General features: G+C 36.8%; 1 protein-coding gene across 12 annotated transcripts in view; it reads right to left on the bottom strand.

Moving 5' to 3' along the window:
• Window positions 1-19,109, bottom strand: part of NAV3 (neuron navigator 3) — a 540,674-nt gene that overhangs the window by 37,958 nt on the left and 483,607 nt on the right. For 10 of the 12 annotated variants that reach the window (XM_062613809.1, XM_062613807.1, XM_062613808.1 and 7 more), the window contains 6 exons: window positions 14,790-14,831; window positions 12,438-12,598; window positions 10,409-10,597; window positions 7,759-7,811; window positions 3,444-3,467; window positions 1,096-1,173 (listed from right to left, as the gene is read on the bottom strand). In XM_062613809.1, coding sequence (XP_062469793.1) covers window positions 1,096-1,173; window positions 3,444-3,467; window positions 7,759-7,811; window positions 10,409-10,597; window positions 12,438-12,598; window positions 14,790-14,831 — 547 coding nt within the window. The remainder of the gene's footprint in view (window positions 1-1,095; window positions 1,174-3,443; window positions 3,468-7,758; window positions 7,812-10,408; window positions 10,598-12,437; window positions 12,599-14,789; window positions 14,832-19,109) is intronic. The other 2 variants (XM_062613804.1, XM_062613811.1) reach the window with 1 other exon arrangement.

The following is a 19,109-nucleotide window of genomic DNA, read 5'->3' as shown; positions in this document are numbered from 1 at the left end:
GCCTCACTAGCTCATTCTCAGAACTCAAAACAGACTGGCAACCTATACTTCTACAGAGGTATGAATACCAACAGCCACCCGAACAGAGCAGAAAGCACTAAGAGTAAATTTTCCATGTTTTCATGCCTGGCAGTCCTAAGAGAACAAGGAACTTTCACACAGCTAGAGATTATTTTCTCACAAAAGGAACACAGTACTACTGCACTGAAATAATTTCTTGAAAATTACGGCAGTATTTATAGAGCTAAATACTCAGTACATCTCCATTTCAAAGAAAGGCACTCCAAATTGCTGAGGACATCAGGAAACTTTTCTTGAAATGCAAAATAATACTTTCTTGCAACTGCCTCTCAGCTTTTCTTGAAATGGTAAGTATAGTTATATCCTGAATTGCATTAAAAAATCACTATACAACAGATTGTTCGGTAACTATATGGTAACTTCATATGAAGCCACAGTAACCAGACAGGTCTGCAGCTCACATTCCCTGAGTTGCATTATTTTCTGATAACATGTTCAATAACTCATATTATCAGTGTGTGACAATTGGAAGTGACACCAGGAGCAATCTGTGAAATAGCCCGTTTTCCATTAGTTATATATCAGCACAGTTACTGCAGCATATGAATTCTACATACAATTGTATACTGTGCTTTCTTCCACATCTATCTGCATTTTGTAGGGTTTATCTTTGTGAAGTGAAACCATAATGAATTCTATTATATTATGCAATTCATGCCCTTTCTTTGGTTGTGTCTCCTTCCTTTTGGGCTTTTTTTTAATTGATTCTGAGAAAAGAGTGAAACTGAATTGGATAGGACTGTTGTCACATACAATGTGACAATACTGAGTATGGAGCATGGAAACTTTCTTTTCTATTTCCACTGTATTTGATTACAGGATTTATTCTGCTTGAAGCTGAGGCAATATAGAAATTTAAGAACATAATTCATTGTATACTATAAATAAATAGTAAAATCAACAGTAGTAAACAAATAGTAAAAATTTCCCAGATGATGTGTTGAACAAGAGCTATTACCCAATCTGATAATATATTCTTTGATACTGTTTATGATCACAAGCAAAAATACTTACATTTGCTGAAAGTTGAGATGTAAGGGTAGCAACTTTCTCTTGTGATGCAACCAGCTCTCTCCGTAGTTTCTGAATTTGCTAGGAAAGAAAAACAAGCCTGTTGTCAGTATTTCAGCAATTTCCTTTTGTTGTGGTTTTTGTTTGTTTTCTCAAGGTTTACAATGTCTTAGTTTCATGTTCTAATCTCAAAAATAATCATAATTACAAATTATTAAAAGTTGGCACTTAGTGCTGCTGCTCCGGCTGTTTTCTTGCACTTAACCAGTGTATGAGCTCGGATTCCAGTTAAAGGGAGCACATATGGGCAAATGCTTAATTACTTCATATGTTTGTACATGTAAAGGTCATGTTTTCTTACCAAATCCTGTAAGTTCCAAATACATTCTTAGTACAATCAAGTACAGCAGCCCTGGATGAGGCCTGAGATTGTGAAACACGAATGAATTTGGGTGAGGTTCACTGTGCCTAACTGTAGACTTGATGCAATGAACATACGTTAAATGTCTACATTAGACTCAGATAAAGGGCCAAAAAATAGTCCCTCACTGCCTGGCATGAAGAAAGCTTTGGTGACTACCTTGGACACAGAATTTTGCTTCATGTATGTCTAAAGCTAGATAAGGTGTAGTATTTTTTTCTTTTGCTCTAACACAATTCTTTCTACAGTCTCTGTAATTCAAACATGCAGCCTCTTTAAAACATATACTACTCAAAACCTGCTTGCCAACCTAAAGAAAAAAAACAAAAATGTTGCTTTAAATGTTCTTGTTGACATGAGAATAAACTTAATTCAAGGCTCCTGTATCCTCTAATGTAAAACAGAATCCTGAAGAAAAATATCTGTTTACATTTCAGCTAAGATAGATAGCTAGCATGAAGCTTCCACATAATTTTAAGCTCATTTAACACTATCTGAGATCTTACAGAGACTCCAGGCACTGCACTGAACTTAAGCACAGCATGGAGTTCCACTTTAAAACCCCTTTCATATTCAGACATAAAAGAAATTCTTCCAGACTATGAAGTAATAAAGTAATATGTCTAAAACTAGCCTAGGAAAGGAAGCACATAATGTTCATTAGAAAAGACTATTTCAACACTTTAATTTTATGACAAATGTGAAAACCAACAGGGAATATTGCATAGGCTTTAAGAATGAACAAATTCCTGTGCATCTATGATACAAAGATAGCTAGGTCATTTACACTAGCTCAGAGCAAAGGAGACACATTATTGACCTGTTCTCTATCCTGGACTGCCACTTTTTCCAAGTTTTCTCTTAAGCTACATTTTCATCATATTCCTGCAACTATACAAGGGTGGTTCTTGTGAAATGCTGTCCAACGTCTCCTGTAAGAGCAGACCTAGATACTGAGAAAACATCATGTAGGAATTACACAGTAAAGAACTGTTGCTTCACCTCTATATACAGTCCCATATAAAGGGTGATGGAGTGAGGAATTATCATTTACACTACTGAGCTATGGCATGCTTCTTTAGCTCCTTTGCTTTAACTTTCAAAGACAGAAGCTTAGAAGATTCGGGTAGAAAATATACTGAAATATACTGTGTCAAGTAAGGAAGAATATGTTATTTGTTAAACTTCTGCAAAATATCTTTTAGTTGACTTTGTATCTGATAAGAGTAGTAAAAATAAGAGCAGCATAAATGCAGGAGTTGGAAGGCATGTAGCTCTGTGAATTAAAAGTGCACCCTTTGGTGCTGCATTTTATTGCTCCTACTCCTTGGTGCCCTTTTAATACAACCAGGACTTTGTTTCGAGAAAGTCTGTAATTGTATCCAGCTTCTGACCCCGGCTTGTCACCCATTCTTATACACTGTGAGGAGAAAGAAGCTGTTTTCCATGTCAGATTTGATTTATATCTGAAATCAATCCATGTTGCTCTGAAATCCATCAAAGTGGTCAGTTTCAGAAATTTAATATAATGCAAAATGTAAGGGAGAGAATTTCAAAGCAAACATTTGAAGTATTTTTCTCCTGAAAGGCAGCACATTACCTTGAATTGCACAGGCCCTTAGATCCAGTAAACAGCGGTATTAAGTCTGAAATCAGACGTATCACAACTCCTCCACTCAGAAGCCTGACTCTCATCAATTCTTTTCACTATTTTAGAACCTCAGCCAAGAGGTATTTTTCAGCATGATGCTAAGAAAACACCACCTAGAGCACTAGAAGCTGCATCAGATTTTAATCAGTATTTCTTAAAAAACAGTGCAGAGACAGGGTATTATTTTCCCCAGCAACTCAACAGTTTATCCATAGCAGGTAAACAATATACTTTAATGAAATTCAATACATAAACATAAAAATGAAGAAGAGCTCTTACCTCTGAATGTGCTTTTTCTTCTGCCTGTAAGAAAACAAAGAAGAAATGGCTTAGAAACTGTGTGGAACAAAACTGCAGCAACAGAAAATAAAAGCCAGCTACACTGAAGTGAAATTAATAGCTTCACGGATCCACTACATTTAATGAATGTATGCAGTAAAAACAATAAATAGAATTCTATACAACTTACTTGTCAAGACTCCAGATGAAACCCCAAAGAGTTTACCGAGTGTACTGACAATAGGAAACAGTGGACAAAGGGAGAATAGGAACAGAGCAGCAGAAACTACAGCTACATTTCTAAGATACAAAAGAAAACTTGCTGTGCCGCCATGGCACAGACCAGCACTTTTACATTGTAATGATTATTATTGCTCCTGAAACATATTTTTTTTTTTTTACTGCATACTGAGCAATATTTCTACTAGGTAATCCTGCTATAAGTTGACAGCATATCAGTAAAACATACATGGGAGGAACATGATGGGAGAGGTGCATTTGCACTTCCAAGTAACTTCCTCCACACAGAGTACTGATCAAAATATTAAGGGCTATCAAGGTCAGTTAAAGTTTCAGCTTAAATTTGCTAATAATATTTAATAATTTGAGATATTTCCATATTCTTATGTAATGATGTTATTTACATAGCAGTCTTTTTCAACAAGCTAAGAAACTAAAAGACTTTGGAAGTCATTAGATTTGTAAGCATGAGAGTAGTCTAATTTGGGAGGCATTTGGTATTTGGTGGACAGAAAAATCTTGCTTCAGTAGAATTCTAATGGAAAAGAATGGCATGCCATGAGAGAGGAACTCTTTCGGAACATAAAATAAGAAGCAGTTAATGTACTGGAAAACAACCCACCCCATGATCTGAGGTGCCCCACATTCAGAGAAGCAGTCTAACATCATCTGGAAGAGAAGTAGCAGTAAAAGGAAAATGTGGGTAGAAGAATTAGCTATAAATAACACTAGGAAGGCTAAGAAAACCCAAGGTTCCTGGGAAGATTCCCTTACATGAGGCAGCATCTGTGTTATTACAAATTAATATAGCTACTTTTTTAAGCCTGTATTAAGCGTTACTTTTGTGCTATTAGAATTTTAATAATTTGTTAAAGAAACATTTTCTTACTTTATCTAGTATAGTGAAGAAGACTTTTAGAGAATGCCTCTTTCCATACATGCTTATCTGTTAACAGTCACCAAAAAGACTGTGATATTTCCCCGTGCAACACTTGAAAACTACTCTTGGCTCAAACTACTCTAATACCTGGCACGTCACTACATGGGACTGATTTAGTACAATGACTGTTTTATTTGCCGGCACTCATGTGATACACAAACTGATATTAACTCTCTGATCTACAGTCATAAAAAAGAGATCCGCCTACATAAAAAAAATTAAATTTTATTCTCATTATTGTTGCTTTAAACGTGTGGTCCATGAAAAGTCACAAATAGATCAAGAAATTCCTTGTTCCCTTAGGAATTCTAATGTGCCAAGAAAACAAACAAACACATCTAAGGTTGACGACTTTTTCCTGAAGCTGATACGCTGGGGACATGGTCCCTTGTCCTTAGACCACCAACCCCTGCAGATGAAGGCAGTGCTACCTATTGTTACCAAATGACTCCCTCACTATATAAGGAACCATTGCCTCTCCCCCAGAGTTCAGAGAGGTGGCTTCCACAGGTTAACTTTTGCAGGGACTGGAAGAAGTAAATGAAAGAGAAGTAACATGACTCTGGGCATACTATCAACTTAAAAATAAAATCTGGCAACCAAATACATCTGAGCAATTTTTACTTGACTTTGCACTGACACCATTATAAGCCAGCACTCAGCCATTAGTTCAAAAGGCTCTAATAGGAAATAGTTTTTTTCCTCCTTCTACTTCATCATATCCATACATCCCACCCTTGTAAGGATTAATTTTCTTCTTTTTTTGAAGACTTAAAATATTAACACACAAATGACATGTCCTTACACATCTCCTTTGAGCTTGGCTTAGCACAGTTAATGAAGTCTAGGGATTCTAAGTGTAGCTAATGCTGAAAGCCAGTGCCAGAAATATAGCAATTAACTAAATATATGCAAACTGCAGTGTCTCACCTATTGAGCAGGAGGAGATTAGAGACAATTTGTCATAATATACACTATCACATATTTTTTTCAACTTCTCTGAGAGCTAGATATACTCCCTGCTGAGACTGAATCAGTATTTCAGTCATATAGTCTACTAAGTCAGATTACAGGGCACACTTTTCTGTGAAACCAAATGGTTGTCTCTGTACATGCATATTTCTACAAGCTAGATTTCCAGTCTATTCATGTAAGTCCTGAAAACCCAAATACAAATCAAGAAGAAACCCAATATGCAGAACTTCTGTCTCATTGGACTTATTCATTGCAATGGCAGCAAATCATGAAATTTCTCTTCTGAATCTCATATTCTAATTCTCAAAGAAACAAACTTCAGAGAATAACTTCAAGATTTGCTGCTATCTTTTGGTAATAATACATAAAGGTCTTGATCTTTATTTAGTACTTTGAATCTCTCCAGTGATTTGGCTGCAGAAAACCACTAGCACCAAGGCTTAAGGCAATGCTTGAGAATCCTGATAAATATATTGATTGAGATACTTACGGAAAGGCAGTCTCTTTAGAAATACTGCTTAGTGATTTTGGGCTGCTTAACTAAGTTGAAAATGCTCTTGTACTCTTTTACTCTAGTAACAACTGAAAGTGAGTTACATGTGCTCTTCTGAAGGAAAAGTGGCACATCATTGAACAATGAAATGTCATTCTCTGCCTTCAGCTGATGTGATACTGATTGCCAGCCTTTCATGTTCCTGTACTCCACTTGCACATCATCTGATTAATTGCTGAAAAATTTAAACCTGTTTCACAAGATGAGAGGCATCAAGTAGAAGAAATGCTGATCAAAATCATTCCTACTAATTTTGTCATACTAATTTCTTTCTTGCCCTTTACAGATTTTTCTATGATTTCCATTATTATGCCTACATAATCCATAACTTCAAGAGTGGGGCTTAGCTGCAATATGAATTCAGTCAGAAGTTTCAGAAGATACCACTTACACTTGGGTAAACCTTTTAAAGTTTGTTTTGCAGGAAAAATGCTGTTATTTAATATCATGGGGTTTAAGTAATATTTCCAAGATACTCAATAATCTTGAATGATAGCAGGCTATATAACTAGAAAGCATTAACAAATTCCTGCTACATTACAATATCAGAGCAGAGGTATTTCATACCTACTGACTTATTGGGTACTGAAAACATCCTGTGTCACTTGCAAATTTGATTTTTATCATCCACCAGTTTCATAATATTATTCTATAATTTGACATTAAAGGTTGAATTACAATTTTGGACAATGCCCCATGCAAACTGATCATAGTGACTCGTAGACAGGGAAATAGTAGCAAAAACTACAAAAGAGTAGCATAGGAGACAGACCATTCATGAATGCATGGTATGAAAGCAGGTAAGTGGTTTGCTCTGCCATGAAAAAGGGCTAGTACAGCATGTAATTGTAGTTAGTGAATAGGTTGCAAAGCAACTGCTGTGTATCAGCAAGGGAATGTCCAAACATGTTTATCTCCTTCCATATGGATGATTTCTTGTTAGTAGAACAACTGAAGCAAGAAATTATGCAGAAGACATCAAAAAAAAGACCAAACCAATAAAACAGAGAGAGAGAAAAAAAAAAAAAGCAGAACTTGCTTGAGCTGGAATACAATTATTACTCAGTCTAATTAATCTAATTAACAAAAGGTAATAATTTCTAAAGATTCTCTTTGGAAGAGAATTTCTCTTTGGAAATAACATCTAAACACAGTCATTTTCCACCGTAGACATTTAAACTGCCAATTGCATCCCCCTTACCCTGAAGCAATCTTGTGTTTTTGAAGAAGTGTACCTCAGTGACGGGACAAGAACACTTTGTAAATTGTGCAATTAGAAAACTAGCTGAAAATAAGGAATATCACTCAAAGTTATCAAATACGAGAGAATAAGGACTCCATTAAAGAGAGACTCCTAGACCATTAGCTTCTTTTTAGCTTTCAAAATATACACTACCTTATTTAAGCAATTCTGAGCAAGTCACATAAACCCACGAAAATAATGTATTCTAAAATAACATGACAGTAATACTAAAGCTGAAAATAAGTGTCCTTGCTTTATTATAGTGCAATTTTAATCCTTCTAGATCACAAAGTATTTGAATTTTCATGAACAATGAACAAGAACAGAGGCGGGCAGAACTTTTTTCTAATATATAAATACTCACCGTGGAGTAGAGAGAGGATGTGCTGGAGACAAGTGATAATGAGGACCCATGTACTTTAAAAAAAAAGAAAAAGAAAATAACATGAAATATTGATAAAAGCATAAAAGTTCCCCCATGGAGCTCAATAACTAAACATATTTTTAAAATGAGAACCAATCTTTCATAAAGAGCAATTATGAGCTATCAGCATAGAAAAGCTATTGATATTTTTTCCTGCACTTAAAAGGATTGTTCTACAGAAAACGCACTTTCCTGTGCATGAGGTGGAAGAGAATGCCAGTGAGGTTCAGCATTATTACCAGCAAACCAAGCATCACTTTTGTTGCTTTGACAACAAAACACTTGATAAATACACTCTTTAAAGAAACCAGAAATTGAGCTGTTTATACACCTGTCCAAGGCTGAGCAAACTTATTTTAATATGAGACTGTGCTTTGCAAAACAGTCCACACTCCCTGGAGTGAGTTCCTAGGCTTTGCTCAGCTGTTTTTTCTCCTCAGCTCAATGCAGACCCATGTATTTGTAATCCACGTGAAGGGGTTACTGCAAGAAGTAGTGCCATATTCCCACTGATAATCAGCAGTCAGCCTCAAGAGTACCAAGTGAATGTTGCAGGAAAAAATGTGGTTTCTGACCTCACTGAAAATGGCAAATGAAGACTAAACTGAAATCAAGCTGCCTCTTGTGCTTCTGATGACACTCCCAATGAAGGATACACTAGTAGAGAATTTTAAATGAGATAATTTATTTCATTACTTCTTTGCATTTTTGTTTCAAAATGTTTTTGTTTAATATTTATAATCTGCCAGGGTTTGGTAAATAAATTATTTTGCTTTAATAGCTATCTGGCATCCATATGCCAACCTGACAATACAAGAACACTTGGGTTAACCAAATAGACTTTAAATCTAATTTTGTAACTGGGTAAACACAAAGAGATGTGGTACACTGACCACTGAAACCCTGTTGCTTTGAATCTATCTTTGGTGTTCAGTCTCTGCTTTAAATCTCTTGACTAAACTCCCATTCTGCTCTTGTACACAGTGACTCTACCCATTACGTCCTTCTTTAAAATTCCTCAGAGCTCCTATCTTAAATAAAATGCGTTGACCTTCTAATAGCATCATTTCATGTTAATCTCTAATGACTATAAACTGCTGAAAACTGTTTATTATTGCTGCACTGACTTTCATTTACTCAGGTTGATCACGGTTATCCACTCCAGCTGGATATGAAACACAACCAATGAAAAAGCTTTCATCAAAGCCACTGGTGACCCATTACTGAAATTCTAGATTTAACACTCTTTTTCTATGCATAAATTATTTGCCTTGTTTCCTCTATTATTCTTTCAGTGTTTCCTTTGATAATGTTCCTGTTCCTCAGCAAAGGGTCTGTAGTCACCTCCGTCCTTGAATTATATGATCTGCTTCTGTGCAGTCAGCCATCCTCTGTGCTGACAACTCACAGCTTGATCTGTCCTGCACCCTACTGCTAGTATTACATACCCAGATGTCAGCCTGACATATCATCTAAAATACAGAAGGGGGAATTGAAAAGTGAAAATATTAGTTGTCTGTTATTTCATCTAAGACTTTTTTTTTTTTCCCTTTTTATCTCCTAACTATGAGCTCTGGGGCTAGGGGAAAACTATTTGCTTATTATAAAGACCATTTATATTGCCATCACTTTGCAGTAAACAAGACAGATGAGATGATGTAGGATAAATCTCCATTAAATTTTAGTGGTTTTTTTTTTTTCTTTGGGTTGTAGGGTTTTGTGTTTTGTTTGGTTTTGGGCTATTTTTTTTTTTGTTTGTTTGTTTGGGTTTTTTTGGGAGGGGGGAGGTTGGTTTTTTGTTTTTTTTTTGGGGGGGAGGGGGAGTTGTTGCTTATTTCTTCTTTACTTAAAGGGTATGAGAATTTTTTGCTTATGGGAATTCTGCAAATAAGCAGATTTACCAGAAATGTTGCACAGAAGAAAATGTTACAGTGCATTTAATTAGGAGCTGTCAGATTCTCTGTGGTTAAAAAAGAACAAGATCCAAAACCAAACCCCAACATATTCTCTAAATTCCAGGTGCTGTTTATAGTATTAAAGAAACCAGACCAACAATAATAAGATGCATAAAGAAAGTGGTGAGGTCAGATTAAGTGACAGAGGTTGAATACAGAAATTCACATAGTGTTTGTTGTAGGAGGCAGTAGGAAACTAGAAAAATTAAATGACTACAAAAGAAGGGGGGTACTAAGTAGCACTGGCATTTGGAAAAAAAGAAGGAAATACAGAAGTAGGACTAAGAAATCACAGTAGTCAAGGTATGCTCAGACACTTCAAATTTAGAGGCAAAAATAATAAAATAATTTTCCAACAATGGCTTCCTTTCCTCCAGAATTTCTGATAAAGGACTTAACACATGTATGAGATACACAGTGTTGCGTATTACTGTGTGAAAGAAATATCTTGCATGTTTTAGGGTAAGGAAGTCCTGTGAGATCAGCTCAACAGAATTAGAAAAAAGGGTTCACAAAATTATTCAAATTTTTATGTTGCAGAAGAAATATTTTTAAATTTTACTACTCCTTGAAGGCCTATTTTGGGAGCCTATTTGGGAGGCTATTCACTGGTCCAAATAGTAACTCAGTCTTACCTTCCTCCATGCTGTCCCTGAATGAACCTGAATGACTAATTGCTCGTGGTCTCTCTTCTAAGGATGTAGCACTGCCACACAGCTGGGAGTCATCATACAGATCAAAAGAAGTGTCTTGTGCAGGGATGCTGTTTGAACGCATCATACTGGGTCCAGGAAGGTTAAACTGAGATAGGTTGGTTGGACTCACTGGAATACAAAACTTTATTAATGAAGCACATTTCCATTAGATAAATTTTGCTTTTGAACAAAATTGTAATGTAGGACCAGCATGGCTAGGTGGAGTTTACGCTGTCGAGAAAATGAAAGGCTTTTATTCCCACATACAAAGTCACCACAGAAAGGCGAAGCAGATGATCTCCAAGGAGCTGGAGCTGGATAAGACTAATCCTGTAAAACACATGGTAACACTAACACTGGTGTCTGAACACACACTTGCTCACTTTGACAGACCAAAATGGAGAGGCAATGGGAGAGATTCAAAAGTTAAAAGTTAAAAAGGAATAAGAAGTCATAAGAATTTTTTATGAGTAGCTCTTCTAATGGATCCGTATCTGTGTTTTATTGCTATATACCTATATTACCAACTGCTTTCAAGACCAAAGTTCATTGGCACATGCAAGACGTTTATCCTTTAATTTTCTACAGCACCTACCACTATATCAAGTTAAAATTGCTGCACAGGCCAGTTGAATTTTATCATAATAAATAGGAGTAGTCTAATCACTTGTGGTTGAAATCTAGAACAGCATTGATGAACCTGTTTGTTTGCCAGTAGCAAGGAAACCCTGGTTATGGTTCACCTGGACCACATGAACTCAATGCCTAGAAGAAAAAGGCAATTGTCTATCCAAATTCAGTCTCAGAGTCTGGAATTTTATTTTTGGTCATGCAATATGTGCCATAAGTTATAAATTATGAGAGCAACTGTGTTGTGAGAGCAAATTATTCCATAGGGTTATGGTAATGGAAAGAAGGAAGGGACAATGACAAAATGATTTTTAAAAAAAAAAACATGATCTTATTGCTCTGTGTTCTGAGCACAAAATCTATGAACTAAATGAAAAAGAAGATAATTGCAAGCAGAAAATGATAGTGTGAAAGAAACACTGCTTAAAAAGAGCTGTGTCTAAAACTACTACAAGTACATGGAAGAAATCCAAAGTAGTGGCTAGATTAGCCAGGATCTAACTTCATTTTTAAAGTGGCTTTGTTCAACTTCATTTCCCATACACAATAAAGACCAACATAAAGACCATCAAATTTCTTTTGAGTGACTGTAACCTACAGATGCCATAAGCTGTGACAGAGTGATAGAAGTGTGAATGCTTCAAAGGTTGTTGCTAATTCCACAGTAAGAGCTTAAAACACAAAAGTTCATTGTGAACATAAGTATGTGTTCTGCACTGTGCAAAAAGCGTTTTTCTATTAAGCATTAAAGAAAAAATAAAATTCTTAACAAAACTAAATTTGTGTTGGATTAACTTGAAACAGGATCCAGAAGAAACAAATCTAAATCTTGACCTGTAATCAAATAAATCTGAAAAGTGACTCACATCCCGAAATATTATATTGCATTCAAGGTTAGGACTTGCATGGGCCCAGTGCAGTTATATCAATGTCCAGCCACTGAAGTGGATTGGAAAGGCCTACCTCAAAGCAAACCTGTGTACAGGGAAAAAGTGATGTTTAGTGTCTGGATCAGCATTCATTGAATCTCTGGAAAGAATCCTACTGACTGTGAATTGTAAAAGATGAGTAGATTTGAACTAGAAGCAAATTTCCAGCTCTGCCTGAGATTTTCTTCTCCTTGGGTAAGCCACAGAGAATCTGTGCAAAATAAGAGGCCTATTCCATGGCCAACTCCATGAAAAACACTGTGAGTTTCCCTTCCTTAGTGAGGTACCACAATGTGGTGATGGTGATGTTAAAATAAACTATCAAGTCTGGCAAACGAAGAAATACGAACGGTTGAATTTTATGGTTCTATTCTAGAGTGGGAGAAACAGTGAAGGAAAACAGCATTTACCCAGGTTGGAAAAGTGATATTTTCCAGTTGCAGATGAAGACATAGCTGAAGGAGAAACAAGCGGAGACTGACTGCCAGTGTCTTGCAGGCCTCCAGTTGAGTGGGATCGCAGCCATTCCTTGCCTTCCTCCTGACTCGTCTGCCGGGATGATGGAGTATATCTGAAAAACCACAGCTGACATGCTCAAAACAATGACAAGGTGACAGTTCAGAAAGAAACAGTTGCCACACAAATACCCTTCACCACTTAGACGAACAAAACTCTTGGAAAACATCAAGTCTAATCAAGTGACTATCACCAGTGATTTTAACAAGGTGAAATTTACCATCTTATTACAACAGAAAAAGTACAGGACAGAAGCCCTTTTCCTCTTCATCCCCCTCCCCAACACAGCATTCCCTTCCTTCAAAGAGATGATGATAAACCATAGAAGACAGACAACTGAGCTGACAGGCAAGGACTTCAAAGCTATAGGAAGTATACAGGTTGATGCAAAAGCTCAGAAACTGTAATGGTAAGATGGGGAATGGACAGACTAGAAGCCAAGAAATGTGAGTAGCTGCTTACAAAATGACATCTGCCACAGATCATGAGGGCAGTTGGTTACAGGATAGGAGTGAAGCAGATCAAGAACTCTGAAAAGTAGTTTGCATTGGTAATGACAGCTACTCAATCATACGTGCGGTCTGCCGCTCTGAATGCTACCTGGCATTGTGTCCTGCCCCAAACTAGGGGGAGGGAAAGGGACAGGAAAAATACACAATTAGCAGAAACAAGCACTCTGTAAGGAAGAAGTCTGGCAATGAAATCATTCATCAACTGCTTCCTATGGCAAACCAATAAAACAAGTGCAACTTTACACTTGGGTTAAGAGGGAGAACTGATAACTCCCGGGGCCTAGCCTCTCTTGGCTGGGCTGGAAGAAGGGAAATTCTGGCAGTTGTAAGCATCAAAATATGCAGGTAGTGTGGGTCTTAACCAAGAGATTGTTTTTAGCAATGTCTGCAACAGCTTGCTTCATTCAGCACAATATCCTGCTGAGAAATGAGCACCTTCTTTATCACTGTTGGGAGCCATCAGTGTTCCCCAAACAGCAGAGCAGAAAGGGATTTTGATATTCTGGCTTCAGGCTTGTGAGGCACAAGTATTTCTGCTTAGCAAGCAGATTAAATGAACATGTAAGTTCTCATGTTGTGCTTGGGGTTTTGTACAATATTTTACGTCATTAAAACATCTTGTCTTGATTAAATATTTACTTCCTTTCTCCTTCAAAAAGACAGCTATGATCTTTGTTTATTAATGTGGTAGAGCAGAGTTACCCAGTGGTTATCAGATCAGAAAGATGGCAAAATGAGAATTCAGGATTTGGGTCTTGGACTGGGATCTCTGCATATTAAATCAAACTGATGGTCTTTCTGGGATAAGTTATCAGGCTTATATGCCTATAAGCTGTTTTCCCACTCCATTTCATTTTCAGCCACCATTACCTTTGTACAGCCACAAACCTCAATTAGCCCAGTGTACCCTTGCAGGGTCCCCTTTGTGCCTCTTTCATGTCTTCCACCTTTTTCCTTCTCTCTGAATCCAAAATGATTATTTTGGTAGAACAGAAAATTTGATTAAATTCTTATTAAGGCACAGGTAGTGCAGAAGAGCAGAAGATGATCTCTAAGTGATATCACTTTAGCATTATCTTAAAATTTCCTAAACTATTATTTATCAGTAACTTGAGAAATTTAATCATGTAATTTCAGGGACTGAAAGGGTTCAGAGTGTCTGTGTGCATGTACATATGTCATTGCTTGCCAAATCTCCCTCCTGGATTAGGGTGGTAGGCTTCTGTGACTGATGAGACCAGAAAGTGATCCCCTATTTTAATCATGGAGGAGAGAAAAGCTTGGATATTAAAACTAGCATTTTCTAACCCTACCCTTTACTGTATCTTCAATATAAATGGCATGAGTGATTTTATTTAGAGCTCAAGTTCAGATCCACCTCTAAAATCTTGTTTTTCTCAATATTTTCAGCAATTTGTTCCATTGGTTAGTAAAAGTATCTTGTTCTGTATATTTTAGCTCACAAGGATTCAATGCCCTTTAAGATTCACTACATAAGGAAACTATCCTTAACAGTATTCACTTACATGATACATCTTGAAAGGACATTTATTCACTAGGCAGACTTGGAAAGACAAAGTCCATTGTTAAAATCTACATTTTCTGGTTTGAATATAAATACCAAGAACTCTTGTCAACAGGATCAACAAAAGGAGAAAGAAAAGGAAAGACAGTGTAGAAAAGGTTACAGAAAAAACAGAGAAGCAGCAGTCATGCTCAAAAAAAAATTGATACCTTAATCCCTTTTTGGGTAGTGTATTTCTGTCAAGCTGCATGCTGTTAAAACAAAAAAAAATCCCTAAGGACATAGAGTAAACAGGACTGTTCAGAATTAAAAATTTTTAAAGGTCTAGATTTGTGTGTATAACAGAAGGTCATTTAATGCTTTTTAATATATCTTTCATGATAAATGCCTGACTTGTTGGAGGGGACAATAGGACATGGACTGCTGCACCTTCATTTTTCATCTAGACATGCTCTGGGCTGGGTCAATAGTAATTTGGAGACTGTCCAAGTTAGAAGGAAGTTCTTAGAATTTCCAACCTTCCTACAGCTTCACCCTGCAATCTGTGTGAGAATCATATGGTCACAGTATGAACCTTTATTTTTCACAGTTGCCTATGATAGGCCAATAGATTTCCAAAAGAAATGAAGGTTGTGGCACCTGCTAAGAGACAGCATGGCCTTGCCAGAAGCCAAATGACAGTTCTGCATGTAGAAATGCGTGCTAAACATACAGAACTTTGGCTTTCTGTTGTTGTTGGGCTCACACAGTAAGGTGATGGTGGGGGCAATGAAAAGTGGCACTAGATCAATGTTATTTCATATTCATGCACACATAGTGGCAGAGTGGCTGAGTACCAGAAAGAAACCTATGGCTGGAGTTTTCCTAATTTAAACCCCATCACTAGAAGGGCAACCTCTAGCTTTCCTTCAAATAAGTCATTTGGGCATTTCCCTATGAAGACCTGGTAGATCAATCACTGACTAGGGTGGGCTGAATTTGTACTAGTCATCATCAAGTAAGTGTTGCAGCGTTTTTTTTTCCCCTAAAAACGTAACTTAGTGTCACCATAAGGATTAAATTGCAAAATGGCTTTAGAAAGTTTCTGTATTACATATCATAATCACACCTCTGAGAGCAACAATAACTTAGGACCCTTCCTACTCGAGGAAACTCTCACATCATTATTAAAGATCATTTGTATTGTACTGGGTGCCCTGCTGTCATGTAACCTTGATACAGGCAGATAAAGGCAGTGAAAACAGTGTTCATGTCTGGTGTCTAGTGGCCCCACCATTAGGGCTCAGACTAATGGAGGTAAACCACTCTTATCACCAGGAAGTTTTATAGGTAATTTTGCTAGTTTAAACAAGCCATTGTTCTACATGGGGAGAAAGCAAATGGAAGGAGAAATTAGCAGGATTTCAGCACAGGCCCAGCTATCACGATCCATGTGAGGGAAGTTCTTTATAAGACAGAGGGCTACCTTCACAGCATTTTGCTCCCAATATAACTAAAAGAACCAAGAATGGTTGGTAAAAAAAGAACATAAATTTGTATGTATGATTCATGTAGATTTTAGTTCTCTGCAGAGAAAAATGGGGCCTGGATGTTTCTTTATGTACTTTTATCAATCTCTTAATTTCAAAACAATAAAGATAATTGTAATAACACCAGTTTCTTCTGCAAATGCTTCAAACATCTTAACGAACAATACATTTGCTAATATTATTTTAACTTGAACTTCTATGTATTTCAAAAATGCCTATAGCATGTTATCTAAAAATAAATAGGCAATCAGTGCTCCTTTAAACCAATCCACAAGTCAAAAGTAAGTCAATCATTTAAGTAGCCTAATAGTGACCATAACATTTTGCTAAAAATATCTGTGAATTCAGATACTCAAATGAAATGGGGCTGAATATTTTTCAGCGTTAGCATGGAGTTATTGCCATTGAATAAAAGTGAGCACTGCAAACATTCATTTTTAAAACACTAAATCTTGCACAGATGCTCCTAGATTTCAGATAATTACATGAAACCATTAACAATGGTTCCATGTAACTATTAATTCAGAATGATAACTCCGCATATCTTTTTAGTATCTAAAAGCATTCTTACAACAAAAGCTGGACATATTACTTCTACAGAAACTGCACTTCTGATAAATAGAACTGAACTAACCTAGTGCTCAAAAGATTTCTAAAGCTGATATGAAAAGAAATATCCTTTCCTGGTTCAAGTGGTACATACATGGACATCTGTCTCTTCAGCTCAAAACAAATAATATAAAGTGAGGATGAGATGAGAATATCATAGCATTCCTGATTTGCCATGTCAGCTGCGAAAAGCAGTCTTGCAGGAAAATGCATGCAGATGTAGGCTGAAGTTATCAAGCCTGTTGTATTGCTGTCTTCTTTTGTTTCTCTTGCACTGCTGAAACCTCTGAAAGTTCTCTTGGGGGAAATTACAGGAAGCCTTGTAGTTCTCAGTTTCCTACCTATCCTTTGTGTTGAGGTTAGCTTGGGAAAGGGCCATAAAGCCATATCCTTGGGCTATATCTAATTGTTGCAGAGCTGTTAGGGAATAAAAGAAATTATTGCAAGCTAAAAAACACCTAGGGAGGTCTAGGACAGGGTGGCCCAAGATGATATGGATCTTGTAAATTGGTTTCTGCAAATGGCTAAACACACAAGATAATGTGACACATGATATACTGTTTCACACCTTAAAATGATGATAGTTAAAAACAACTGTAGGTCTTGAAGAGCTTAACTGGATTTCAATGCATTTTCATGGCCCTTAAAACTAAATATTCTTTTAAAGTAAATCAGAACAAGCCAGTCATGTAATTAGAAACCACTTCCATTCTGCTAATCTTAAAATGCAGTCATTATCACTGATGAGCTTACTTTTGATTCTTATATTTCTACATTTTTTATGCATCTCTTGCTGTGTCACTCAGACTAAGCAGAAGAAAAACACAAATCTGCAGTGCCCAACAGCAATAAGGGCTCGAAAGAACTACTTACTGGTGATGTGTCCACTTGGAAAATGTTATCAATTAAATCAATGATATTTCACCAATTAACCCCAGTAGATGGTTTTATTTTAGAATACAAGTACCTGTTTGATTATTTTAATCCTTCTAAATTGTTGTAAGAGAAAATATAAATGTTCTCCCACATAGGGAGTTACCCTGCTAGGACAGTGGAAATAGACTTTTCTAAATAACTACTGCTAGCGCAAAACCAGCAAAGGTCCTGAAGGAGATGCAATTATTCCTGAAAAAACAAATCGTATTTACTGAATTCATTTTCTGATTGTTACAGTGCAAAAGAGTCTCATTGAATGACACAAAATTTGGCTGGAGTTAACTTTGACACTGTGTCAATACAGCAGTGGTCAAAGAGCTACGTGTTCATGCCATACCATTGCTTCGTGGGGAGCTGAAGAGTGGGTGTAGGCAATGTCTGATCATCCCTGGAGGGATGTGTGGGCAGAGACCTTGCAGACTTGATGTCTCCATGGCAGGTGACTGCTTTTTGGGAGGCAGCCAAGGGCTACTGTCCTTAGAAAGAAATGTAGACGCTCTTTCTGGTTACATCAAATCATTCCTAAAACTTGATGTCTCAAAGTCTTCAAGTTAAAGCTTTCACATGAAAAAACAGAATGGGATAACAACCTTCTAAGATTTACATGTGATACTTTCATTTTCAAAATAGTGAGAAAATGCTTTGTCCCATCAAAACACTACCGCTTAGACCCTGTTTTCTTTCTTGAAAATAGCCTCATAATTTTGTATCTATCTGTGGAAGTATATCCTGCCCTGTTATATCCCTTCTGGCTAACATATCACTGATCATTAGTTTTTGAGAAGTCTTTACCAAATGGTCAAGCACCTTACTTTATTTCCCTCATTTTCTTATGCAAATGCTATTTGAAATAGCACCTAAAGCTTTTCTAGGTCCAGGATGTCTTATTGCATCTACTAATCCCTTTCCTCTACTCACAAAGACTGTTTCCCTGCAAATAAATTAAATTAGTCTTATTTAAAAGGTTGTTAATCCCATGTTATCTGTTACTTAGCCCATTTTGTTCAATACCTTTTGTATTTTTCCAGGAATAGAGGCAATGTGGCCTTGCCCACAGTCCCCTCATCTTCCAGCCCATACATCCTCCTCACTCCTGCCTTAGCACAGACCTTTTGAAACCTCTTCTTCAGTCCTCATGACTGCAGGTTTTTTTTCTGCAGGGACTATGTCTGAAGCAGTGAAGTGAAAAGTTCATCAGGACCAATAAACTGGAGCAATCTTTTGACCTTTTTATTCTTTCTTAGCATGCTTGCCATTAGTGATGTTTAGCTATCAAATTACAGTTAATGCTTCAGTGAAGCAAACCCGCATTTATTTGTATCATCTATTATTAGCTCTCCCCTTTCAGTTTCCCCTAGGCTTTCTCTGCATAGACTCAAGTCACTTGCTAGCTACGCCTCATTTTGTGATTTGGTCTTTCTGATTTTGTCTCTACATTGTATTACTATATCTCAC

This window comes from Pezoporus occidentalis, unplaced genomic scaffold, assembly GCF_034315485.1.
Source record: "Pezoporus occidentalis ecotype Australia unplaced genomic scaffold, CSIRO_AGI_Poc_V1 ctg17, whole genome shotgun sequence".
Lineage (NCBI taxonomy): Eukaryota > Metazoa > Chordata > Aves > Psittaciformes > Psittacidae > Pezoporus > Pezoporus occidentalis.
The sequence above is the reverse complement of the archived record's forward strand: the minus strand, read 5'-3'. Positions and strand labels throughout refer to the sequence as shown.